Source organism: Medicago truncatula, chromosome 3 (assembly GCF_003473485.1).
Source record: "Medicago truncatula cultivar Jemalong A17 chromosome 3, MtrunA17r5.0-ANR, whole genome shotgun sequence".
NCBI lineage: Eukaryota > Viridiplantae > Streptophyta > Magnoliopsida > Fabales > Fabaceae > Medicago > Medicago truncatula.
The window spans coordinates 35976915-36000988 of NC_053044.1; the positions used below are offsets into that span (position 1 = coordinate 35976915).

The 24074-nt window shown below is 33.1% G+C and overlaps 4 protein-coding genes across 5 annotated transcripts; 1 reads left to right on the plus strand and 3 right to left on the minus strand.

Moving 5' to 3' along the window:
- Window positions 1-1167: 1167 nt before the first annotated feature.
- On the minus strand, window positions 1168-5576 carry LOC11419047 (uroporphyrinogen decarboxylase). The gene is made up of 6 exons (XM_003600989.4): window positions 5331-5576; window positions 5082-5203; window positions 4323-4433; window positions 4002-4190; window positions 2421-2546; window positions 1168-1811 (listed from the first exon to the last, which is right to left on the minus strand). Exons 1-6 carry the CDS (start codon window positions 5434-5436, stop codon window positions 1296-1298), a joined length of 1170 nt encoding a protein of 389 aa, XP_003601037.1. The 5' UTR covers window positions 5437-5576; the 3' UTR covers window positions 1168-1295.
- Window positions 5577-9415: 3839 nt separating this feature from the next.
- Window positions 9416-13641, minus strand: LOC11408335 (5-amino-6-(5-phospho-D-ribitylamino)uracil phosphatase, chloroplastic). Its single transcript, XM_003600990.4, has 11 exons — window positions 13426-13641; window positions 13223-13342; window positions 13037-13105; window positions 12842-12946; window positions 11962-12016; window positions 11705-11778; window positions 11472-11555; window positions 11242-11382; window positions 10712-10777; window positions 9973-10082; window positions 9416-9749 (listed from the first exon to the last, which is right to left on the minus strand). Exons 1-11 carry the CDS (start codon window positions 13522-13524, stop codon window positions 9581-9583), a joined length of 1092 nt encoding a protein of 363 aa, XP_003601038.1. The 5' UTR covers window positions 13525-13641; the 3' UTR covers window positions 9416-9580.
- Window positions 13642-16789: 3148 nt separating this feature from the next.
- Window positions 16790-20247, minus strand: LOC11406780 (WEB family protein At2g40480). Of its 2 annotated transcripts, none has more exons than XM_024779363.2 (2): window positions 19946-20247; window positions 16790-18789 (listed from the first exon to the last, which is right to left on the minus strand). In XM_024779363.2, exons 1-2 carry the CDS (start codon window positions 20117-20119, stop codon window positions 17152-17154), a joined length of 1812 nt encoding a protein of 603 aa, XP_024635131.2. In that variant the 5' UTR covers window positions 20120-20247; the 3' UTR covers window positions 16790-17151. The 2 variants fall into 2 exon arrangements, with proteins under 2 accessions (XP_024635131.2, XP_013460788.2); XM_013605334.3 differs by having other exon boundaries at window positions 16790-18786; window positions 19946-20243.
- A 2604-nt stretch (window positions 20248-22851) lies between these two features.
- On the plus strand, window positions 22852-24074 carry LOC11408336 (uncharacterized). The gene has a single exon (XM_003600992.4). The coding sequence runs from the start codon at window positions 23121-23123 to the stop codon at window positions 23670-23672; it is 552 nt and encodes a 183-aa protein (XP_003601040.2). The 5' UTR covers window positions 22852-23120; the 3' UTR covers window positions 23673-24074.

The following is a 24074-nucleotide window of genomic DNA, read 5'->3' on the forward strand; positions in this document are numbered from 1 at the left end:
AGTACAAGGGTATAAATGGTATTATGTAGTAATATCAAACATTCAAACAAAAAACATTCTCAACCACGTTAAGGTAACATCATGAGGATTACACGCTTACAAGGTTGGTCAAAGTTTTGGCATCACACCAAAAAGCAAGTAGAATACTATGAGAAATTATTACTATAACTAATTAGATTGAAATGTATATTAGAGACCGTCGTTGTATTAGTGTTATAATCATAAACGTGAATCATGAGTATTACTTATGTATCATATAAAAACTGATATATGTTTACAGAAATTTTCTTAAAAATTTATTAGAAAAAAAATACTATTTATCTTAGACTTAAAAAAAAAAAAATTAGTAAAGGAAGACTCACTTATTTTATATAATTTTCAGTCAAACTCATACTTTAGAAACTGAAAAAAGAAAAAGCTCTATAATATTATTTTTAGTTTTCTTTGACTAAAATAATAAAAATTAGTTTTTAGTTTTTAATAGAATTTTGGTGTTGGTCAAAAAGAAAGCTTAGGTAACGCGCTTATAGATTAAATCCACTAATAAATTTATGCTTGCAAGAGTTGAATCCATAATCGTTGTAGAATATGAGTCAACTCCTGACCATTTTTTTATTGGTTATTGTATAATATTATTGACTGAGAAGTTTTAATTGCATATATAAAACATTAAAAATATTTACAAATCAATATTGATAATAAAATCATAAATTAAAATATTTATTTTTGAAAGACATAAATTAAAATATATGATAAGTCTGACTAAGATACACATAGCTTTGTCTTCGTGAGTTTAACTCAGTTGGTATGGACAATGCTTAAAATATGCAAGATCCGGGGTTCAAACCCGAACCCCGGCCATCACAAAAAAAAAAAAAAAAAAAAGATACACATAGTTTTAGTAAAATATACTTATAAAAAAAAAAACTTTAACAAAATATAAATTTATTTCATATTAAACATAAATCTCTAAGAACAAGCTATGAATATCCGGAATAATATACTTTTGTCAAAGAGAAGGAATAATATGAGATGAAACTTTACTATGTGAAAAATCATAATGGACTTGTTGATGAATTTAATTCAATAAAATGTCGTTCTATAGTTAGAGGCTCAAAGAGATAAAAATGTTAACTAAACAAAGTGTCATCAACATGTATAAAAATGTTAACTAAACTGTTAGTCATGTAACTAACTTATTACTGCAAAAATAAAATATTGACAAACCAAAATCTTATATTAACTGTAATGAAATGAATAAAAATGTTAGTAAATCAATAAAAATCTTAATGAACTTAGTATTTGATTCCTTTGGCAACCTCAAAAAAATGTGCTACATTCTCCTCAGGAGTACCTACTACAATGCCGTGACCAAGGTTTAGGATATGTTTCCCTCTACCAGCCTTTCTCACAGTATCGTGTATCCTATCTGTAATCAGCTCTTTCGATCCAAACAGAACACCAGGATCAACATTACCTTGGATAGCTACATTTGGTCCTAATCTCCTTCTACCGTCAGCCATATCGACTGTCCAATCCAAGCTAACAACATCCACACCGGTCAATGCTATTCTCTCAAGTAAGCCTCCTGATCCACTTGCATAGAGGATAAGAGGGAGTTCTGGATGGCTTTTCTTTACAGTGTCGATAATTTGCTTCAAGTATGGCAAACTGAATCGTTCAAAATCCACTGGACTAAGCTCCGTTGCCCATGAATCGAATATCTGCACAGCTTGCGCTCCATTGTCAGCTTGGTATTGTATGTATCTTGCCATTGATGTTGTAAACTTTTGCAGTAATGAGTGAAGGATCTGTGGACAAATCACAGTTCAATAAGTAAATCAGTGTGATGATTTTAAGAAATAATAATGCAGAACTTGTAGCCACTCTGAAAGTTGAAAGCATAATAGTATAAGTTTAGTACTTGATAGAGACTAAATGATAATAAAGCAAACAAATTGGTAAACATGAATCATTTGGACAGCTTTTTAATCATAGGATCAATAATCCAAGCTTTTCCCTTGTAAGCTTTTCCAAATGTAACAGCTCCATTGTAATACACAAAATTATAAAGAAGAAATTTAACATTTATAGCTTTTATTCAGATGCTACTCAAACTACCTTCTCAAAATAATCATAAAAATTTGGTTTCTATTTCAGCTTCTGATATTTTTCATAAGCATAAACAAACAAGTTACAAACTTTAAATTTCAAAATATAATTGATTATTTCAAGGGGAAAATAGCTTAAACATGTCCGCTCTAAATGACCAGTTTAAGAACTCATTGGTTATTGTGTAGACAGGTAAAACATGCCAGGTTTTGAACCGCTGAATAAATCAAACAAGCACATCCTAAGTTTACATGGAGACAAGTTTATTGCGCCTACTTACGAGATAGACGAAGGTGGTTAAAGATTACCTTTGGTTCAGAGAATGCCAATCTCTTTATTTTAGAGAAATGTTTTGATGAACCGCCTTCAACCACATACGACGCCAGGGTAAACGGAGCACCCACAAAACCAAGGACTGCAGATTTATTATCTACCTGTGAACAATACTTTCAATTTAATAAAGAAAAAAGCAAAGCATAGGGGCATTATACATTAATTGGGCTACAGACAATAACAATAAAGCAACAACAATATGAAATTTAGATTAGATAATTAGTCTCCAGTAGGGCAGTTCAAACTTTGGTTCGTATAGAAAACCACACCAAACTAAACTGAACTAGCAACATGGTCCACAAAACTGAATCGAACTGGAGATGACTGATCTCAGACTGAACTACGCTACTGTGTTAAATTTCCACATAACTGTGCACCGACATCAAATATGTCTGTTTTCTTCGTTCTTAGATAAAGTTTCAGTAAGGGAAGGCATTGTTTGAGTCACTGAGGCACAACGTATCCACTAAGTTACTTGGCAGAAACACAAATTTGATGGAATTGTAAAACAAACAGAAAGTTATATGCAATAAACAGAGAAGGGGTAAAACGAATCCAAAAAAAAAAAAAAAAAAAGCAAAAATATAGTGCATCCTCATCTAAATAAAACAAAAAGGTTCCTGGTTTTTTTGATTATTTAACAAGATCTTTCCTTCTCTTTCTTGAAATGGTTTCGATAAATATTCATATTAAAAAGAGTCATTATTAATATTTTTCTGTTTTAATATTTGTTTTACATACATTTTCACGACTACCAAAAGATAAGAACAAGTAAAAGTTACATAGTCAATCCTAGAAGGTCACATCACTTCAATTTATACATATATAACATCAAAAATTAAATAACTGTATTTTTTACTTAAAGTGGTTTCATTGAGAAAATACAAAATAAAAAATATAACCAGTTCAGTTGGAGATTTTAATCCTTCTTTCGTCCTCCCTCTGTCCTAAAATGAAACGAAGCTCTCTATGTTAAATCAAAATGAAAAACCACGTGCAGCTTTCCTCTATTAAATAATCATTCGTTTAGGTTCAGTTCACTTCATTTCACCAACTGAACTCTTCAAAATTTCAGTCTGGTTAACTTTCTACAAAATATCAGTTCGATTTGCAAATTGTAATCAATGGTTCAGTTCTATATGGTTTAGTTCAGTTGGGTTCTGTGGTTCGGTTGAACAGCCCTAGTCTCCAGGTAACTATTATTTAAGACGTGAAAAAACATTTCAATACAATCAGAACATACAAACCAAATCGATGATTCATAAATCTATTCAATGATTCATATTAACTTGATAGCCACTGGCAGGACAGACAGTGTTGCGAGTTTTCAAGATTATATCCTCAATTAATGTCATTACACCCCTCTATCTATGATTCGCAACCAATGAACATGCACAAAATGCAGTGTCTTTTAAATCAAATAAATCTAAAAAACATACAGCCTTATGGAATTTGACTAAACAGACAGGTTTTACTTTTATTTAGCTATAAAATAAAAAGAAGTGCGGCGTGAGATGATAAAACAGGGATACAAAGGTAGTATAAGATCCTCAAACCTCTTTGCGCAAAATTGATAGTGCTTCACCAACGTATGGAACTGATTCCTCGGGAATAAACTCCCTCACTTGATCAACTTGGCCTGCGGAGTGAACTGGGTCAAATATGACAGGACCCTTGCCTTTTACAATGTCAAATGGAATATTCATTCCAGATAGGGGTGTAAGAATGTCTGAGAATAATATCACCTGTTACACAATCAGTATCAAGCAAATTATTATTGCCAACATAATCAGAACCACAGCACAAGAAGTAGTAGGGTAAAGAAAATACTGCACAAAGCATAAAAGTGTATAATATGTGCTAGAGAGTTATATTACCCCATCAGGCTGGAAAACCTTCCACGGTTGCAATGAAATTTCAACCACGAGATCAACATTTTCAGATCTTTCCCGGAATGACGGATATTTTTCGCAGATGATTTGGTAACTCTGGTTAACAATGAAGTTTGAAAAATCAGATCTCCTTTCAGTAAACAAAATAACTCATCAAGCTTATTTATGAAGTACAAAACCAATTTGATGTTTAGTGGCATTTAAACAGGATAAGTATAGGAAACCAAACCATACACAGAACGCGACAATTCAAACAAATATTTGAACTGAATTCATGATGTAAAAATGTTGAAACTGTTCTAAAATGGAGATAAGTTTCAGAAAATGTTCAACATTTCTCCAGCCATTCTTAGTTTCACACAGTGAAAAACATAATGAATTAGACAAACATCTGCTAATACCAATCGCAATTTCTTTTCGATAGAGCAACACATTCCCATTGCACATGTTAGCACAGAGTCTATTCAAGTACTTCGTTTTGGTTGAAAGTGTAAGCAAATTCAGAACACTAACTACTAAAAAATGTTCAATAATTTATTTACAAACACCAATCACTAAATTTGGATGTTCTAAAATCACAGATCGTTATGAGTCTCAGACAACATATGACCTGACAATGTGTTTATAATTAGAGACCGTCCCCCCTTACAACCCGGAGGTTTAGTCAACCTCAACCCAAATTCTAATACGAATACATAAGATTATCAACGAAAGTATAACAAACAATTAGGCGCATAAATCTACCTTCATGTACCTCCCAGCTTGCCTCATAAGCCAAACAGGAGGTCTTTCGACATCTAATCCACGAACTGCATTGAGCAAAAGAGGTTCTGTGGCATTATTTGTTTTAGGTTCAGCAACAGCTCCTACACATAATTTCCCAAAATTCAGATAATGGGCCAGATTAAATTTTTTAAAAAAAGGTTTTTAGTGAAATTGAACAATAAAAGTTAATGATAGAAGATTCAAAACCCTAATAAAGGGAAGTAATACCTGGAAGAGAACATTGAATGGATTTGAATGGGGAAAAGGGTGTGGAGTGGTGTTGTTTTCTGGGTAAAATGGAAGTGAAGGAAGTGCTAACTACGCCGCAAAACATGTTTGATTTCAATTGAAGTGTTTTGTTTCAGACAGACACAGATTTTGCCTTTGGATTCGCAATGTTTGAGTTTGATTGAGTTGAGTTTCAGCTATGTTACGGTACGGGCGAAGTATGGGAAGGATAAGGGAATCTAACACCCAATCATGATCTAGTAGTCCATACTTTGTGGGTACTCACTTATGCCATGTCATCGCAATAGTGTGGAATTCTTGGGACTATGCTACACACGATCACAACTAGTATATTGAAAACCAATTAGAAAGGGTGATGCAAGTTAATTTTACACAAATAGTATTTACTAATGCAACAATCAAGTAGTATTCTCTACCAACTTGGATCGGCTACATGAATCAACTGATATTAATATGTTTTATCAAAAACTATATTTTTATCCAAATCTGTAATCTCTGAATCCTTGGAACGCTTCCAATGATAAACTCCACCGATGGTTATTTTGTAGGTTTTATGCCACATCATCTTGAAACAATTCACTTAATTTTTTGGTTAACTTAAAACTACTCATATTGGATTCCACAATTTTAGCAAATATATTGATATTTTATTCATATTCAATTTTATTACGACTTAAATTATTGATTCCCATAACTCATGTTTTTTTAATCAAAGTGACTATTACTTGATGAAGTGACGATAATTACAAGGCTGACTTCTCCAATGGAAATTCATACAAAATGCCATTATTTTGTCGAGCAAGACTTACACGAGCACAAACACAAATAAATAAGGGTAGGGCACACTCACATAAATGAAGAAAAATAAAGGAAAAAGATTTTAGTCACCTCATATCATTATTTTCTATTTTATTTTTTTCCATTGTGTGTGCCTAAACCTTTTTATTTGTGTTTGTGACCAAGTTAGAATTTCTCTATTTTGTCATGCCATGTTGACGTACGCTACTCAATACTCTGTCTCGTACAAATTTTCCTTTTAGTTTAAGTGGTGCTTTCATATCACATAAAACTTCAGGCTCATCTCCATTTCAACCATCAAACTTGGGTGCCATTTAATTTGGGAAAGGAGAATTCTTTTCCACCATGGGAAAGTTGATCATGTCCATTAGATTAAATAAGGAACATATTTCTATCATACTCTCTCAACCACTGAATTATTTTTTTATACTATCTTTCACATGGGTGTGTGGGGACATGAAAGAGGGAGTGTGAAAGATAGTATAAAAAAATAATCTAGTGGTTGAGAGAGTATGATAGGAATATGTTCCTCATTTAATCTAATGGACATGATCAACTTTTCCATGGTGGGAAAGAACTCTCCTTTCCCAAATTAAATGGTACCTCAAACTTGAATTCGATAGTTTATATCTAGTTCTATTTTTTCGTCGTCTTATAATATAGACCCAAGAAATTTAAATTGTGTAACTTGTGGTATGATATGATCTTCAACTTTCATCTATAAGTTAGAAACACTTCACCTTTTGCTAAACTTGCATTTCATATACTCTGTCTTTTTTCTTCTTAGTCGGTATCCATAAGTTTTTAAGACCCGTTTTTAAGTCTCTAACCTCCCATTTAATTCCTCATTTAACTCTATAAGTAGAATTATATCATCTGCAAAGAAAAGAAAAAATACATCTTAAGTTTTTGTTTCTCTCACCGCCTTCTTGGTCTTTTTCATGGTTATCTTATAATTTCTCAAGCTTTGATATTTTGACACCTAAACTAATCTTTTAAATATTTCCTTTTGACTCTAATTTTACGTTCAAGAGTTTCATTTCACCACCAATATTAATTCTTTATCACTAGGTTCGAAACCTCTTGATTCTCTCAACATCTCGTTTTTTTTTTCTACCCCTCATGTGACATCTTGTTCCACAAATATTTAATAAAATAAATTATTTTTCCACTGCATATGATGTTGATCTCTTCTAACTTAAGGGACCGTTTGGTGCGCAGGATAAAGAGACAGGATATGATAACACTATCATATTCTATTTAAATCCTTTGTTTGGTGCACCAATATGAAAGGATAATCGAAACCTATTGCTAATTCTATCCTATCAATCCTTTGTTATTTTAATCCTTAGTTTTAGCTGGGTTAGCAACCTGATAGGATAAACAAGCGTATTTCTTATTCCTCACAGAACAGAACCATGTTCGACTCCCATACTCTACCTTTCACGTTCCTCTGCAAGTAATTTTTAAACGATTCTTCAATTTCTATATCCTCAATTTACCTCTTTCATCCATGGAATTCGTTGTGCATCCATGGAAATATCTATATCCCCAATCGTATCCTATCAATTCTTAAGGTAATTTCTATAATAACCCAATTTGTTGTGAATCCATGAAAATCAACAAATTCTGGTGGTTTAGTGTGCATCGATGGAAATCAAGGAGAATTCAATAGGCTTGCTCTGTTAATGGGCAAAAAAGCTACAAAATTAACAACTAGAAAATAAATAAATTAAGAGCTGTACAATTAACATAGATTCTAGATGGATGAATCAAAGAAGTAATGGCTTCTATAAAGAATTAAAAACGAAAGAATTACAGAACCAGAAACGAGAAAAAGGAGCAGAAAGGCGATGAGAACGAAAGAGATGAGTGGTGCAAAAATTAGAAATTAACCAGGACCCTTTTTTTAGATCGAACGGTTGCCATATATGATAAAATAATATTATCAATTTTCTAATCATGTGTACACCAAACACGTGATATGATAACTGTTTACCCTGTTACTATCATATCATATTCTTATCCAATTTCATATCCTATTTCTATCCTATCATACGCACCAAATGGGCTCTAAAGGTCTCAAATTCAAATTCGAACTTAGACATACAGTAATATTGAAAAAATTTATGAGAGTTTGCCATCCATTTAGATATCACAAGACTCAAGAAACTAGTATATGCAATTGCATGCGAAGGATACTCAGTTTACGTTTTTTTTAAAGAAATGGGTTAAACCCGGTGCTCTAACAACAAGAAAGAGAAACTAAAAGTCTCTATGAATGGTAATGGCACTCTCATTGACCAATAAGATTAAAGATGTAAAATGAGTAATAACATCAAACATCCTATTAGGACCAACCATTTGAAGACCATATTTGGCAAGACATCGCCAATTGGTTCGCTTCGCAACACACGAGTCTAGGAATAGTGCTTCGACCAAAGCAAGATATCAACGATCTGATTAACCAACATTTTGGTAATAATTTTACCAAATTAATATTAAGGAATGAAATAAATAGTCAAATATCATAACAATTTTATCAAATTATCCTAATCAATTATTGATTTTTTTTTATTAAAGAAAAAATAATATTTTGGAAGTAGTGTAACAAAGTATTAATTGAATGGTATAATTGAAAAGAAAAAGTTATTATTGCATTGAAAATTGAAAGTGACATTCATTTTGAAACAATTTTTGCCTAAAACGACACTCATTTTGAAACGGAGGGAGTAAGACACATGAAAAGATTGTTTAAGAATTAAATAATAAAGTGATATTATATTTTAGTTAAATCGTCATAGTCATAATCTAGTCTTGTCCATGCATTGAAGGAGCAAGGAGTAGAACTCAATTGATGAATTGTAACACCGAGAGGACATGCAAACCAGACCATTTTGCCCGTTCACGCTCCATAAAAAGATGATCAATAGTTTCATTATGTTGATCACAAAAAGTACTCAATGGAGTGCAATTCACTCCTCTTTTATTTTAAATAGAGATGATTTCTCCGAGAGTATGTCGTGCAATATCCGCCACATCAAGTGGACATGACAAATAATGGTTTTGAGATTCCACAGACCATACCTGCTTCTCATTTTCCATACTCCTGGTTAGACTGAAGAGATTCATTTCTATTCTTCAAGAATTTATATGTGAAGACTGCAACGAAAAGAAGCCACTCTTGTTGGACAATTTATAGCACCTCAAAAGGAAGGAATCAGCTGTCCTAAGGGAAGGGGGGGCATTGCGTCCACATAGACATCTGGGGAACCGGGAGAACAAAAAATATCATGTAGAACAGAAGGATTACATCAGATCGAACTGATTGCGATATTTATTTGATAATATAAAATTAGGCTGCATAATGTTTTAATTACAAGGAAAATTGGCAGAGGGGGGGAGGCAAAAAGAATGGGGAGGTAACTAAATTAGAAAATGGTGTCTATTCCAAGTCTCCTTTTGGGAGGATTCTTATCTATGATCTGCTTCTCCAAGTCCATAAATGTAGAGCCCTTGTTAGCAAATAGTCTCCTCAAGTTGATTACAGAAAGTTCGCTGAAGTTGGCAACAGCAAGATCAGCTTGCCCCAAATCATACCTGCAGGTTTCATTATCCATCAGTTTCTAAATGCCAAAAGAATAATAATAACATACAAAAAATTCATGTACTAAAGTGTTCATTTCAATACAAGGGAATACAACTAATTTGATGTTATTAACTCAACCGAATTTTATGTACTCTTGAGTATGTTTCATGGAATTTTATTTTCATATATTAACATCGTGTGCTATTTATTTATGCATTAACGAGAATTACTCACGCGCGATATGCTCCAATCAATGCTACAGCCATCATTGTGCAATTGTGCGCAGCAGTTACTCCTCGAGGATCATCTTCGAAAACAACACACTTGGAAGGTTTCCGATCAAGCTGCAAGGCATTTTAGGCAAACAAGTCAAAAATTAGCACCAAATTATAGGAAGAATGAGAAAGAATTTATGGAAGATTTGCCCGAAACTTAGGTAGTGGAAACTAATCCCACCAAATGCAACATCTCAATAATGGCGCTTTCGGCCATTAGCATTTATTGTTATTGATGTCTAAGGCCACACGATTAGCAGCAGCAATTAGTTAGGAACAATATCATTGCAGCCAAAAGAATTCCATGTTGTACTAGGAAACTCTAGCTATCGGGATTTTAATGTGAAACGAACCATTAACTTGACCTTTAAAACTACATCACTCAGCCCACATCTTTGAAAAGGAAAATATTAAATTCTCCCATCTCAGTTTGCACTGAATAACTCAATGAAAAAATAGCCCTCATAATACCTTCGACTTTAAAATACAAGAATAGAATACGACTTTATGTTTCATCATTACTACATAGGAGACTAATATTTTTACTTTCAGAACACATTGCTATTTACTAATTTAGTAGAACTGCATTGTTGCCCAAATGTAATTATCCTATACTGTAATAAATAGTGATAATAAAATAATAATCATTCGAAGACAGTTATATTTCATCAACATGCAATATACAGGTGGAATTGTACCTTGACAGCAGCAGAAAGAAATCTATGAGCTATTGACTCCATCCCATCCTCCTCTGTCACAATTGCCTGCAAAACCAATAAGGCAATCAAAAAATGGCAAATTCATGATCTTGTTAGGTCTATTTATATAAGTTAAAACTTAAAAATTAGTTCTAGCCATAAAGAGGCCAAGTTGGATTTACTCGTGAAAAATAAACTTCTAAAAAGAATAATCCCTATAATAAATCTTGTCATAAATCAAATTAAAACATTTTTCTTTATGCGAGTATGCTAACAGCATTCTTCCAAAATATACTGACAATAACTCAAACTATAGTAGACATTATAACCAGCACTCAGCAAACTACGTAAATTAATTATATTATAATTGGCCATGATGAAGTAAGTAAAAAAGGATCTTCTGCTCTTTGAATATAATAACCTAAGATCAAGTAAAGTTTTTCATTAATGCTACCAACATGCTTTTAAATGACGTGATATGGGAAGCAACAATAATTCATATTTTTTAACTCTCCCAAAATGTTACCAACCTGAAAGTACTTATCGAGCCCCATTCGTTGCAAAGCTTCTACCATATTTTTTCTATCAAGACTTGAAACGACAGCACAGGGAATGCGAGCTGTATAAACCGCTTCCAACCAGTCTTTCAAGCCCTCCGTTGGTCTTTCAACCTAGACAAATTTATATGCTATATACATCAGGATTATTCCATCAAGACACTAAATAATAGCCATCGCAACAAATCAAGGAAACAACTTACTTTCAGAAGATTATCGTAATATATTTGAGAAAACCTCAACTTCAGTCTATCCAGCTCACTTTCATCCTTATTAGAGAGAAAATGCTGCAAATTAAGGCTAATCAGCAAAAATAAGATTTGCGTAATTAATACAAAGTTTGAGATTTCTAATAATGGAACTATCTTCTAATAAGTATTTCCTTCATAATTCAATGACAACATAAAACAAATTGTCAAAAGAAAAACCAACTAACCTTATTCAATACATTATCAGCACCTGTATTAAGCATTAACCTTTCAATATCAGCATCTTCAGGAATATCCTTTCCTGCATAGAAATGTTATACAACTACAATAGTTGAGTTGAACAAATGAAGCTATAAGTTATACTTTCTCATGTAGTAGTAATTCTATCCTTTAATTTTTTATTCCATCCATCCAAAAGGGCATGCTAAAAATCAATCCATCTAAGTCCTACAAAGTACAAACTCAATCACAACGATTAACATACCCTCTTCAGAGGCAAGCTGGTTCCATGCCTTCCTCTTCAGAGCTCGAGTATCAGCCTGAAACAAATTGCATTCAGTTACCAGATAATAAGCAATAACTCCTTTAAACTGAGTGAATTCACAATATTATGTGCAGTGCAATCAAGTTCTCTTTTCTCAAAAACCAATAGTTTTAAAAGTTTGTCTCGCTTCCACAAGCAAGGAAGCACTGACATTTTAAAAAGAGTATCCTTGTTGTGTTATACACTCTATCAGTCAAACACTTCACAGACACTTTTTGGTTGTACTGTGTAGTTTTCCCCTTTTTTTGAACTTTATACCAATACAGACACGAAAATACCGCAAGAATTAAATATACAGCATTTTATGATAACTTAATGATAACTCAAGTTGACTTATAAAGTATTGATTCTCGGTTGAGTTTTGACTTAAGATCGTGGTGCACCAGTTTGTGTTGTATGGTATCTGTGCTTTTTGTCTCACAGCCACATGTGATCGTGGTAGCACCGACACTTCAGACCGAAGACGTGTCCAGTGTCCAGCACATGCTAGTGTCGGACACCGGCACGGTACCAACACTTGTGTTATTTTGATCACTTCCATTTCTTAAATTATTACCAAAATCTATGTGTCAGTGTTGTATCGTGTGTCCCGTGTCCAAACTTGTGTTTCATTGCAATAATAATATATATATATATATATATATATATATATATGCCAGAAACTCAATTTGCATAACTTAACATGTCTTAAATTAAACACTGAAAAATACTATAGTAAAGACAAGTAGACAACCATGTGATGGGAGTATGTGACACGTTTCAGTCCTAAAAAAAAAAACCTGAAAACTTGAGTTATCATGAATTAAAAAAAAAAACTTACCACCACATTATCCCAAGAGAAGATAAGACCATAAGCCTCATCTGGCTTCATAGCATAGCGTATACGCTGAAGAATACCATCTTGTAACTTATCATTCAAATAGTCCTATTTTCAACAACAATTACCATATTTCAATCATCAATTACACACTACTTACTTCCAAAAAATTCATTTATGGTAACAAAAATTCCATACCACATCAACTTTCAACGGTCCATCCGCCCGAAAAGTCTCAAATCCTTCCCCATATTCAGCCCCAATTGCCTGAAATTGAAGAAACAACACCAAACACATGGACCAATAAAAAAACAGTCTTTAACATGAATTTGAACACTAAAATAAAGTTTAAAACGAAAAAAAAAAAATGAGTAGTAGAGTTACCTCTTGGACGAAAAGTTTATTAGGTGTTAACTGAATTCCATTAAGACAACCAAATTCATCAGACCCAGAAGTACAACGGGTAATTAACCGATTCTTAACCAACCCCAACCGCTTAAATTTCTGTAAAAACAATATCAAGTAAAAAAAAAAAAATTAACAAAAGTTCAGCATAAATGAACAAAAAAAATACTAAAAAATTGCACCATTGAATTGGGAGAAGGAGAAGATTGAAGACGAGAAGGGTGAGAGAGAGGAATTGAATGAGAAGTGGCTCTGCAGTTGGAGAAAGTAGTGGAGTTCATTGTTGTTCGACACGCAACAACGTTGTTGTTACGGAGAGAAGTAGAAGATGATGATGTTTTTTTGCTGCGGTTTTGGTTTCACTCTATGTTTGTGTTTTCATAAATTTCATTTATTATTTCTTTATTTTGAGGTTTAATTTAAGATTTAAATATCATGATTGTGGATAATTTTATTTTATTTTTTGACAAAAGTGATTGTGGATAATTATTTGGTCAAAAACAAAATTTGGTCAAAAAAATGAAAAATACTTGTGATTGTGGTGCATCCTGGTGGGTGGTGGTAGTAGTGTAGTGGCTATTTTCCTACTCACGTGATTAATCACGAGCTTTTTCTTATAAAGGGAACATATTTTTTTGGTAAAACATAGGATAAAGGAAGTATTTTAAATTAAATATATTAAAATGATTTTCTTTTGACTGAGAATATATTAAATTTTTTTTTTTGAAGCAAGAGAATATATTAAATTGATTAAAACTTGTTTTGACTGAGAATATATTAAATTGATTAAAAATGTATTCAAAATAGGAAAAATACTTAAATGGGTTTATATTTTTATAATCAACCATCAATTTAATTATTTTTTTGTTAAATTTTCGATTCATTTGAGAAAAGGGTCTCGTAATCTAAAGTTTGGTTGTGAGGTAGGTAAATGTTAGGTCAAAAATCATTTCCATCAAAAATCGTTCTCGAGTCTTATCTTTTCAATTTAATTCCTAAATTATTTAAAGGGTGTTATCAACCGATGTCTCTGGAGTATTGGTTAAGAAACTAAAAATGGAAAGAAAATACAAAATTTGCATTGAAAATAACATTTTTTAAACTTTCAAAAAGTATAATACACAATTTTCGAGATAATATTTACTTTTATAATTTCTTAACAAGTGCTCTGTGGCAGTTGTTAACATTTCTCTTATTTAAATATACAAGTACCTCTTAACAAAACTAAAATGTTAAGACAAAATTGAAGAATTTTCATATACTTTGGAGATTAAATTGATGAGTTCCATATATTTAAGGATTACTTATCATATTTTTAGTATAATTGATAGGCTAAAATAGTGTGACCGATAGTTTAGAGACTAAATTGATAGTTTATGAGATGTTTGTTTCAAGTTTAAGATTTACATTCCTATGAATACATGATAGGGAACAAGAATATACACATGTTTGTTATGAGATTTAGAAATCATTATTCCTCGTAACAAGGTTCCTGAGAATAAAATAATTTCTCAAAACTTTCAACATTCCCATAAAATTATTCCTCTCCTAAGTTAAATGATAGGAAAGTGGGTTCCCATGAAATTTTGTGTTTTTTTTTTAAAGAAAATAACTTTTAATTTTCCTAAGAATGTTTAAGAGTGTGCCAAGCAGTTTTTTATTTTAAAATATCCTGAAATAAAACTTCCGTCTTTATATTCCTTAGTATGTTATTCCTAAGAATATATTTTGAGTCCGTAAACAAACACCTCCTTAATCATATTTTTATTATTCCATGCTCTTCTCGTTTTAATTCATTTATTTACTAGTTAGATATCCCTTGGACTTGGAACCCTGTATAATAAAAAATATATATAAATGTAAAATTATTGATTTTTTTTTTATTGAACTTGATTTCGCGTAAGCGTACTGGGTTGTGCCCGTGATCGTTGCACGTTTGTTAGAAGAGTTGATTAGACATTGAATCTAATTATGTTGTTTATTTGTCTTTTTAACCCGTTTGAGTTGACCTACACTGTGGACTTACCGAGTCAGATTTTATGCCCCAACTTTTATACTCATTTGTTTTTTATTAATTTAATTTGTGTTTGATTAAAAAAAACCATGTTTACTTTCATCTATAACTTTTTTTTAACATAATTGTTCCTTATTAATGAAGAGAGAGTGAAATTGAGAGCAAGATAAAGAGTTAGAAGATAGATGTAGAGAAATAATGAAGGAGATTGCATAATGCAAGTTCAGTTGAATTAACAGAGTGAAAGTGAAGGAAGTAGAGGAATAGAGCAGAGCATTTTTTAAGTTTTTTGAGTATGTAAAGAGAAAAAGTAGATATGACAATAAAAAAAAATATTGAAAATATATAATAAGTTGTGAAATATTTTATAAAAATATCCTTATATTTGTTAGCGGGTCGAAAAAAATAAGGATTAATAATCCATTTGATGGTTAACAAGTTTGCTTAACAATTTGTATTAGAGTTTTTCTATCATGTAGAAATTTGTATTAATATCCAATAACTGTATGCAGACTTCTAATAACATTATTGCATGCATAAAAAACTCTATCCCCCAGCAGACTTGAAACTTTCAAACAATCTTCTTATCTTTTACAAAAAATGAAAAATGCAAGTTTTATTAAGGGCTTAGAAAAATCAATTAGCACAAGCTGTGCTAATCAAACCCACTAAAACTCCTGATACACACCTTGATACACAAGTCACCACCACCGGTTATAATTTGCTACAATGCATGATGAATCCCTCCCCAATCCTCCCAATACAAAGCCAGCAGCATCATTGCTGCATATAATATTATAAGGGAAATGTTAATGAGTGCCCCTGGAGCACTCTTTAACAACAACTCAATGAATACACAATACACGACTAATAACCACCTTCTTGATAAACGTGGACACCTATTTCTCCTACACAGATACTGATAATACCATGTTCCATTCCAAAACCACTAAACTAAGCTTTATTTAGTTCTGCACACAAATACCAGTACCACCCCCAGTTCTATACCATATGTTCCTTAGCACAGATCAACCATGCATAATTTCAAAGGAGTGCAGTATCCACCCTTTCAATACACTGCATATTCCTCGTTCTCTGCACTACTTTCTCCCTGACTCATTTCAGAAGATTAGGATCCATTTCTTTCCTTTTCACTCCACACTATCTGTCTGCCACCTATATCGTGCAAACAGACTGGCCCCTGAATCGACACCTTCATTCAACACCGTATACTCTACACTTGATTGTGGTGCAATTTTGTCGGTTATGGTTTTTATCTTATACTGAGAAAAGCTTTCCACGTTAATGTTTATGTTGTCTTTATTTCAAATTTCTGTTTTTGTATTGCTATTATTGTTGGAATCGGTTTCATTCAAAAAAGTTGTAGGTCAGATTTTCACAAGAGTTTCTGAATTTTTCATGTTTCGCAAAGTCCTTTGATACCAAGTACCAATATATATGTTGTTTTCATGGATTGAAATGAATCTTCTAGATTTGAAGTTTCCAATTATAGATCAAAAAATACAAATTTATTTTTCCTCAAAAAAAAATATAAATTTATTTATATTGGTACAACAGGGCATCCACCCGATTATGATATTTCCAACAATTTTACAATCAGACTAACCAATGGTAAGATCCATACCCTGTAGAGAATAAACTCGGCATCACTCTAATGCACCCAATGAGAACAACATAATCTACTAGCTCCACAAAAAGCTAGTTTCAGAATATACATCTTCACTCAAAGTCTCAAACACAACGTATTTAACAAAATCAGACACCAGTCACACCACACATACTTTATTCTACATAAATAAATAACAGGAGATCAAACACATGAACCAGTAATGAATCATGAATAACGCAATGAAGATAATTTAGAATGAAAATGTCATGTCCTTTTCTTACTTGGCCTAGTCATAGGGAGTGATATATGGATGAAGCCAAACTTCTTCCTCGGTGCCACAGGCTGCTTTTGATCGCTCTCATGGTCTTTCTCAGCTTTTGGTGAAAGGGTTAGATCTTCCCTCAGTGCTCGAAGCATTTGGCTCAATGCTACCTTTCGCCTTTCAGTATGCTCTTCCATCTCCTTTCTTGCAGCATATCCTTCAGGAACTTGCTTTCTGCTAAGTACATCTCTCATTGAAGTTGTTGGCCTCGAAACAGGCTTTTGATTATTTTTTCCTGTTGTTGACCTGGTTACATCCGGTAAAGAAGAATCTCGACGAACTCTAGCTTGATTAAACTTGTCAAAGTTAAAAGAGTTATACACTGCTTTCTCCCTTAGATCAACCTCCGGTATCCATATCCGCAGAGCTTCCCTAGCAGCATGTTGTTTTCTATTTGCAGATTCAATTCTGTTTAAAGCATCAGATAAGACTTGTTTGCTTGTTAAAATTTCTTCGGATGCCTCCTCCAGCCTTTTCAAAATAGTCAGCTTAGAAATATTTGTTTCATCAATTTGAAACTTCGAATCTATTACCTTCTTCGGGGTTGAATCCTCAGGCATCATCATAGCCTTGGGGTTTAGAGGAGAGTTTTCTGCTAAAGCAAAAGTGACTTTCCGAGGTTCAGGCCGAGCGAATTCAAATGATCTCTCGGCGCCAGATAGAGCCTTGATTTCAGCAAGAGCAATAGCTTCTGCTGCCTTTGCAGCTTCTTCCATCTTTTTGGCTGCAAGCCACCTCATCTCGGCGGTCTTAACACTAAAACTGTGCTCGTCATACACATATAAGGGATTTGAAACTTCAGATCTTCTTGTCTCAACTATTCTATTGTGCTGCTCATAATCCCAATTGAAATTCCTCGTATTTGCAGGATTATCAAAGGTGAATTCAACATGAGATGATGGTGGACTCAATCTTGCTTGCTCTTGATACACAGATAAGGGCTTTGAAACTTCAGATCTTGTCTCAACCATTCTATTGTGCTGCTCAGAATCAAAATTGAAATTCCTCATATTTGCATGATTATCAAAAGTGAATTCCACATTAGATGATGGTGAATTCAATCTTGCTTGCTCTTGTTCCTTCTCTTGAGCAGACACAGCTGCAAACTTTGATGCTAGCTTTTCACGTGTCTTCTCCAGAAAAACTTTCTCCTTCTTCATCTTTTCATTTAAAGATTCAACAGACGATTGTATCGCCTCAAGTTCATTCATAGTATTACCAAGATTCACTTTGGCTTGTTTCAAGTCCATTAAAATCATATCAGGTGATGACATAGAGCATGAACTTGGAATATGCGATGTCTGTTCTTGATTGTTGTTGACATTATTCCCATTAGTTTCTTTATTCATCTCCTTAATAACAGGAGTTCCAACCTGTTCATTAGAATTTAAATCTGGAGTAGCAGATAATTTCAATGCTTCTTTTTGTAGCTGTTGCTTTAAGTCCTCCACAATCCTTTTGGTTGCACCTAGTTCTTCGAGCACGTCAAGTGTTTCAAGTTCTTTGACAATCAAATCCTTTTCCAACTCTGCTGCTTGTTCTTCCACTTTCTTTATATCAAAATCGTCAAAGTTGTTCTGCTAATGACAATATTCTTCTACATCAGCAAGTAAACTAACAAAGGGAAGGCATCAAGAATGTAAAAAAACTCTGCTATATTTAAATAGATCAATCATACAGGGAAGTACAAGTGGAAAATAGAAAGAGAATAAAAGATTTCATGGACAAATGCGAATGGAGTGCAATCTCTCTGATTCTGCAAGGATATCAATGAGAATTATGTTGCCAATCCCTCTAAATAGCCATTAGCATCTTAAAGAAGTTGTTAAGAAAATTTCCTATGATAGATCTGATAATTGCAAGAAATTATATCTAAAAATCTATATGTTCTCTACTAGTCATAGATCCCAAATCATTGCAGATATTGCACACAATCAAAAGAAATTACCTTCTTTATGTTAGAGGTATATGATAAAAGACACTCGTGTGTCTTCACCAAACAGTTGAAGATTTTTAGAGATGGTCAAGTTATATGGTATCAGATCCGCCTTGGTGGACTAGAGATCGATTTTTGCTGTCCCCATTTCTCTAATAATAAGTTAAATCTCCGCACAAAAATAAATAGACATGCGTATTGCCCACGAGCTCAAAAGGCTCTTGCATAAGTGAGTGCGTCATATTGAACTATAGTTTGACAAAAAAAAGTTCAGATAAACTTTTAAACAAGCACTTCCATGAAAAGAAAAATTGAAATGGTCTTTACTTATCTGCAATGACTTCGAGTCTTCTAAATTATGGCTTCTCGTATAAATGCAAATAAACCACTATGCCTAAACATTTTAAAGGCTCCCTTTTTAACTTCTGTATAAATACATATAACCTTATAAGGGCTTTTCCTCGAGTTAAAAACTAAATACTTATGGCAGTTGAGTTGAGAGGCTTCCAAAAGCTAGAGACTAATCCAACTAGATCATCACATAAAAATCATTCATGTGCTTTCACCCAACAACTTTCCTAATACTCATTAGATTATAGCCATTTCAGTACTCTATTACTACTCAATATAGTGAAAATTATCAATAGTCTGGAATCAAAATAGTAACACTAATTCGCATCAAGCAAGCAACTTAATTCATTTAAGAAGTGAAATCACATTATCATTATCGTAAAAAATTAACTAAAAAATCAAATTCAAAGCTTCAAAAATTGAAACATCAACATAAAAAGGAAACATACAAAAGCTTCTCCAAGCCTGTAAAGAGGAATCCAAGGTCCACTTCCACCGAAACGAGTGACGGCTTCCTTAACCGATTCGAACGGCGGCGATGTATCAATCTCAGCTCGATAATTGACCTTCCTAATTCCGCTCTCCGTATCGGCGCCGGCAACGCGAGTTTCCGCCATTTCCATCGAAAGTTCGTAGAAAAGCAAGCGCGTATTTCAGAGAAGCATCGAAATGAGTGATGAAGATTGGAGTCTCGAGAAAGATCCATTGGTGGAATTTATGCAAGCGTGATGATGATGTCGCGGGTCCGAGTTAGAAACTCAGTGAATGAAGAAAGAAGAAAGAAGAAAGAAGAAAAGAAAAAGAAAAGGGAAAAAGCTTTCTTTTGGTGTATGAGTGTGTGCTTTACTGGTGGTTACGATTGTTGAGTGTTGGCCAATTACGGATTGACACGTAGGAAAGAAAGTGTTTGATTTTGAGCGTGATTTGCGTTGTTATGGTGTGATTGAGTTTTTGGCGGGGGAAAGGTTTTTTTATGTTGTTTGGACTTGGAGCAAGGGAAACGACGACGTTTTGTGTGCCCCACAAATCCGCTAGAAGAAGTGGCATGCCTTCTTGGATCTCAAGCATTAGCAAACATTTATATTTTTTTTCATTTAGGTTATTTATCTTTTGAAAAGTATCGAAAGTTATAAATTTTTTGTTCGAAAAAGTTGATTTATCTCATAACATGGGTGTAAGTGTAACAGTGTGAATTAATAAGATATCCTAAGTGAGAAAAAAGAGATGATAGTATTAGAGAGTGTGTCCCTAGCATTTTTTTTGGTTGAAAGAGAGAAAAAAAGAGATGATAATTTTAAAATCACATAAATAAAGGAAAATCACCATGATGATAGTGGAAATCGTTCGTAGTGGAGAAAGGATAATCAATTTTCTTGTAGGAAGGATTTGTACAGTGCATTTTTTTCAATTTTTTCTAATTATTGTGATTATGATCGTTATATGAATTTAATAAATTTATCATCATTTGTCATCACTTCATCTTCATTATAGTCCTTCAAAATGAGACAATTTCCTCATCATTTTTTTCCAATTTTTTAAGGTGACAGTCTTAACAATTGTAACAAGTAACAACAAGTAATCACACACAATTCACAAGTTAGCAACAATTTCTAACATCATTTAATATATTATATGTTACTCAGAAAAGAAAGAAGAACAAAATGCCTGCCTTAAATTCGTGTTTGAGAGTAGGACAGCTCCATAATGCATGTTGGTGCCGGTTTGATCTCTGAAGAGTGAAGAGAATGATATGATATTAATACACACCAATCTTATACATTTCAATGGACCGTATCCTGTACAATTTTCACATGCAAAAGCAATTAAATTTGTTTTTTGGACGGAATCAAATTAATCAATAAGGTGGTTGATGACTTGATGCTAAATTATTATTTACTTGTTGCTCCTTCGGTCATATAATATGCATGGACGAATTGAGTCCACTTAGTTTATACAGATCCAATCAGTGTACAAGAAATGTATTGGACATGTGCGAAAATCCACTAAAATCGGGTACTATCACATTAAAGTGTGATGTTGTAGGGTGGGTTCAAATAATCAAATACAAGAGATCAAAACCATGCATAACAATAGCACTTAATTAGAAAATCACAGAACTAGCTTATCATACAGCTCATCTCATTAAATTGCTATTACCCTTCTCTTTATCATGCATGATTCCTCAATGGTTAAAAAATTTCAAAGCTGAATTACTTTAATTGTGCTAAGATCAAGAACAATGTGAATGGTTTGACAATTGGGTGGGGCAGATGACATTTGAAGGGTGGTACGTATGAGTTCTGCTTAGGACTCGACAAGACATTGATTTTGTTTCTCTCTGTACATTTACGTGTACTGCTAACCTTCACTGCCCAATTGCCAACAAAGTTTTTCATTCATGGGGTCATGGGACCATGACATGCATGTTTTCATTTATTAGTGTTCATCCCAACATAATTAAACAACAAATTCCCCTTACCTATGTTCAACAATATTTTTTGAACGAGTTGAGTTATATTTATTTATTTGGTGGAGTGAGTGGACAACTATTCATGTTTTAAATTCTAATAAATACTTATGTTTTTGATAGATCCAACAATAGTTACACTTACATGATACAAAGTTGGCAAATAATTTAGTTAATTAAATATGTGGTTATAGTCTAATTGATGAAAATTTTGTATAAGCAAAATATGTATCATCCAAAGTGAAACTCTTAAGTATATCTTTTTGAATTTGGGTACTTGTCTGAGATAGACCAAAAATGACAACCGAGTTGATGAAGCACGGAGGAGAGCATCACTGTTACATCTTAATGGAATGTTGTATCTACAAGTATTTCGACTTTCAAGTCAATTTTTTATTAAGATGAATGTAACGAAATGAAATGTGTACTTTTCTCCTAGTGCAAAATGTCTGTTGTCCTCGAGGGATTTGCGCTGTGATCGGCACATCACCCTCTAATTTTCATCATGTGGTAATTAATTGATGGGAGCAATATAACTTGCATGCACCCTCACAGTAGAGTTTCTATCCTACAATGGACCCGAGCACGTAACACGTGTACCATGCATTCACACATACAATTGTTACTGATGATTAACCGTAGATATGATGATGTAGTAGACTTTACTGATTAATAATAATATAAGTGTTCCATGCTCCACCACAAGTATGCATCAATCTCCAAATCAATGGCTCATAATCTTCCAAAAAAAAAAAATGGTCCAGCTACCCAATCAATTAAGTGGGCAAGAAGTAATTTCAGACATTAAATTCATAAGAATTAAATTGGTCCCGTTCCAAAAGAAAAATACACCCATTTATAAAATTGAACATAGTCCCCACTTTCTTGATTCACAACTATGCCTTAATGTCAAAAAAAAAAAAAAAAAACTACATTCCAAAATTACTCTATTCCCTTATTAGCATTTTCCATTCTTTATTTATGTTGAAGAACGTGAACTTTCTATTTATATTGCCTAAGAGTCAGAACCATAAGATAATAATGTCCCTAGAGTCTACACATGTAGATGTTTTTTGACTCTAATCTAGAGGCATTTTTTTAGATCTAAGTTTTTAAGATATCTAGAGAGTACTCAAAAATAGTTTCCAATATCTAAAATGGTTTTGAATGATGGTATCAATCATCATCATCATCATCCATCTGAAATGTCCTTCAGAATAACACAAGATGGTAGGTTTTTTTCTAGGCTAATGTCCAAGGAAACCTCAAATGCCAACTCATCTTCAAGGAGAGTTTTCTATTATGGTGAAACATCTGTTGCTGTTCCTTTCATGTGGGAGGCACAACCAGGAACACCTAAACATCCTTTGTCAGAAACTTCTCTGCCTCCTCTCACACCTCCACCTTCATATTCTAGTACTAATTACAAGTCCAATGGTAAGAGAAGAAATTCAAAAGTCAACAACATATTTTTTACCATTTTGCCTAGGCTTGTAGGTTCAAGGAAATCTCATAATGTGTCACCTTCTTCATCTTCATCGTCTTGGTCGTCGTCGTCGTCATCGTCATCGTTTTCAACGAGAGATGGAAGGCTTTCAAGATCTCCTCACTCTTCAACTTCTTTGAAAAATAAATTTTCAAATGGATTTAGAGGGTGCTATCCTTTTGGGAGCATGAAGAATGCAACTGTAAGCCATGGTGCACTTTAAATTAATCTCAATGAATTCCTTGGTTGTTATTTAGATAGTTTACATCTTGTAGAAAAAAAATCTTTGAAATTTTAGTTGTTAATGTGTTAAGAATGATGTTTGTTTGGGAATTAGATGTGCAAAGCATAGTATTGATGTCATTTCTCATGATCAAGATAAACTATATGTCTATGCTTCAAAATTAGTTATGATCAATAGATACCTCTGCAGCACACCGACACTTCATATTGAAAGCATGTGCAATGTCTGATATGTCATGTTTAATAGAGACATAACACCAACACATGTTGTGTCTCTGTATTAGTGTCTAATATGCAATCATTCAATTTTTTCAAATGTCTCTGTATTAGTGTCTAATATGCAATCATTCAATTTTTTCAAATTATTATCGATGGTAATTTA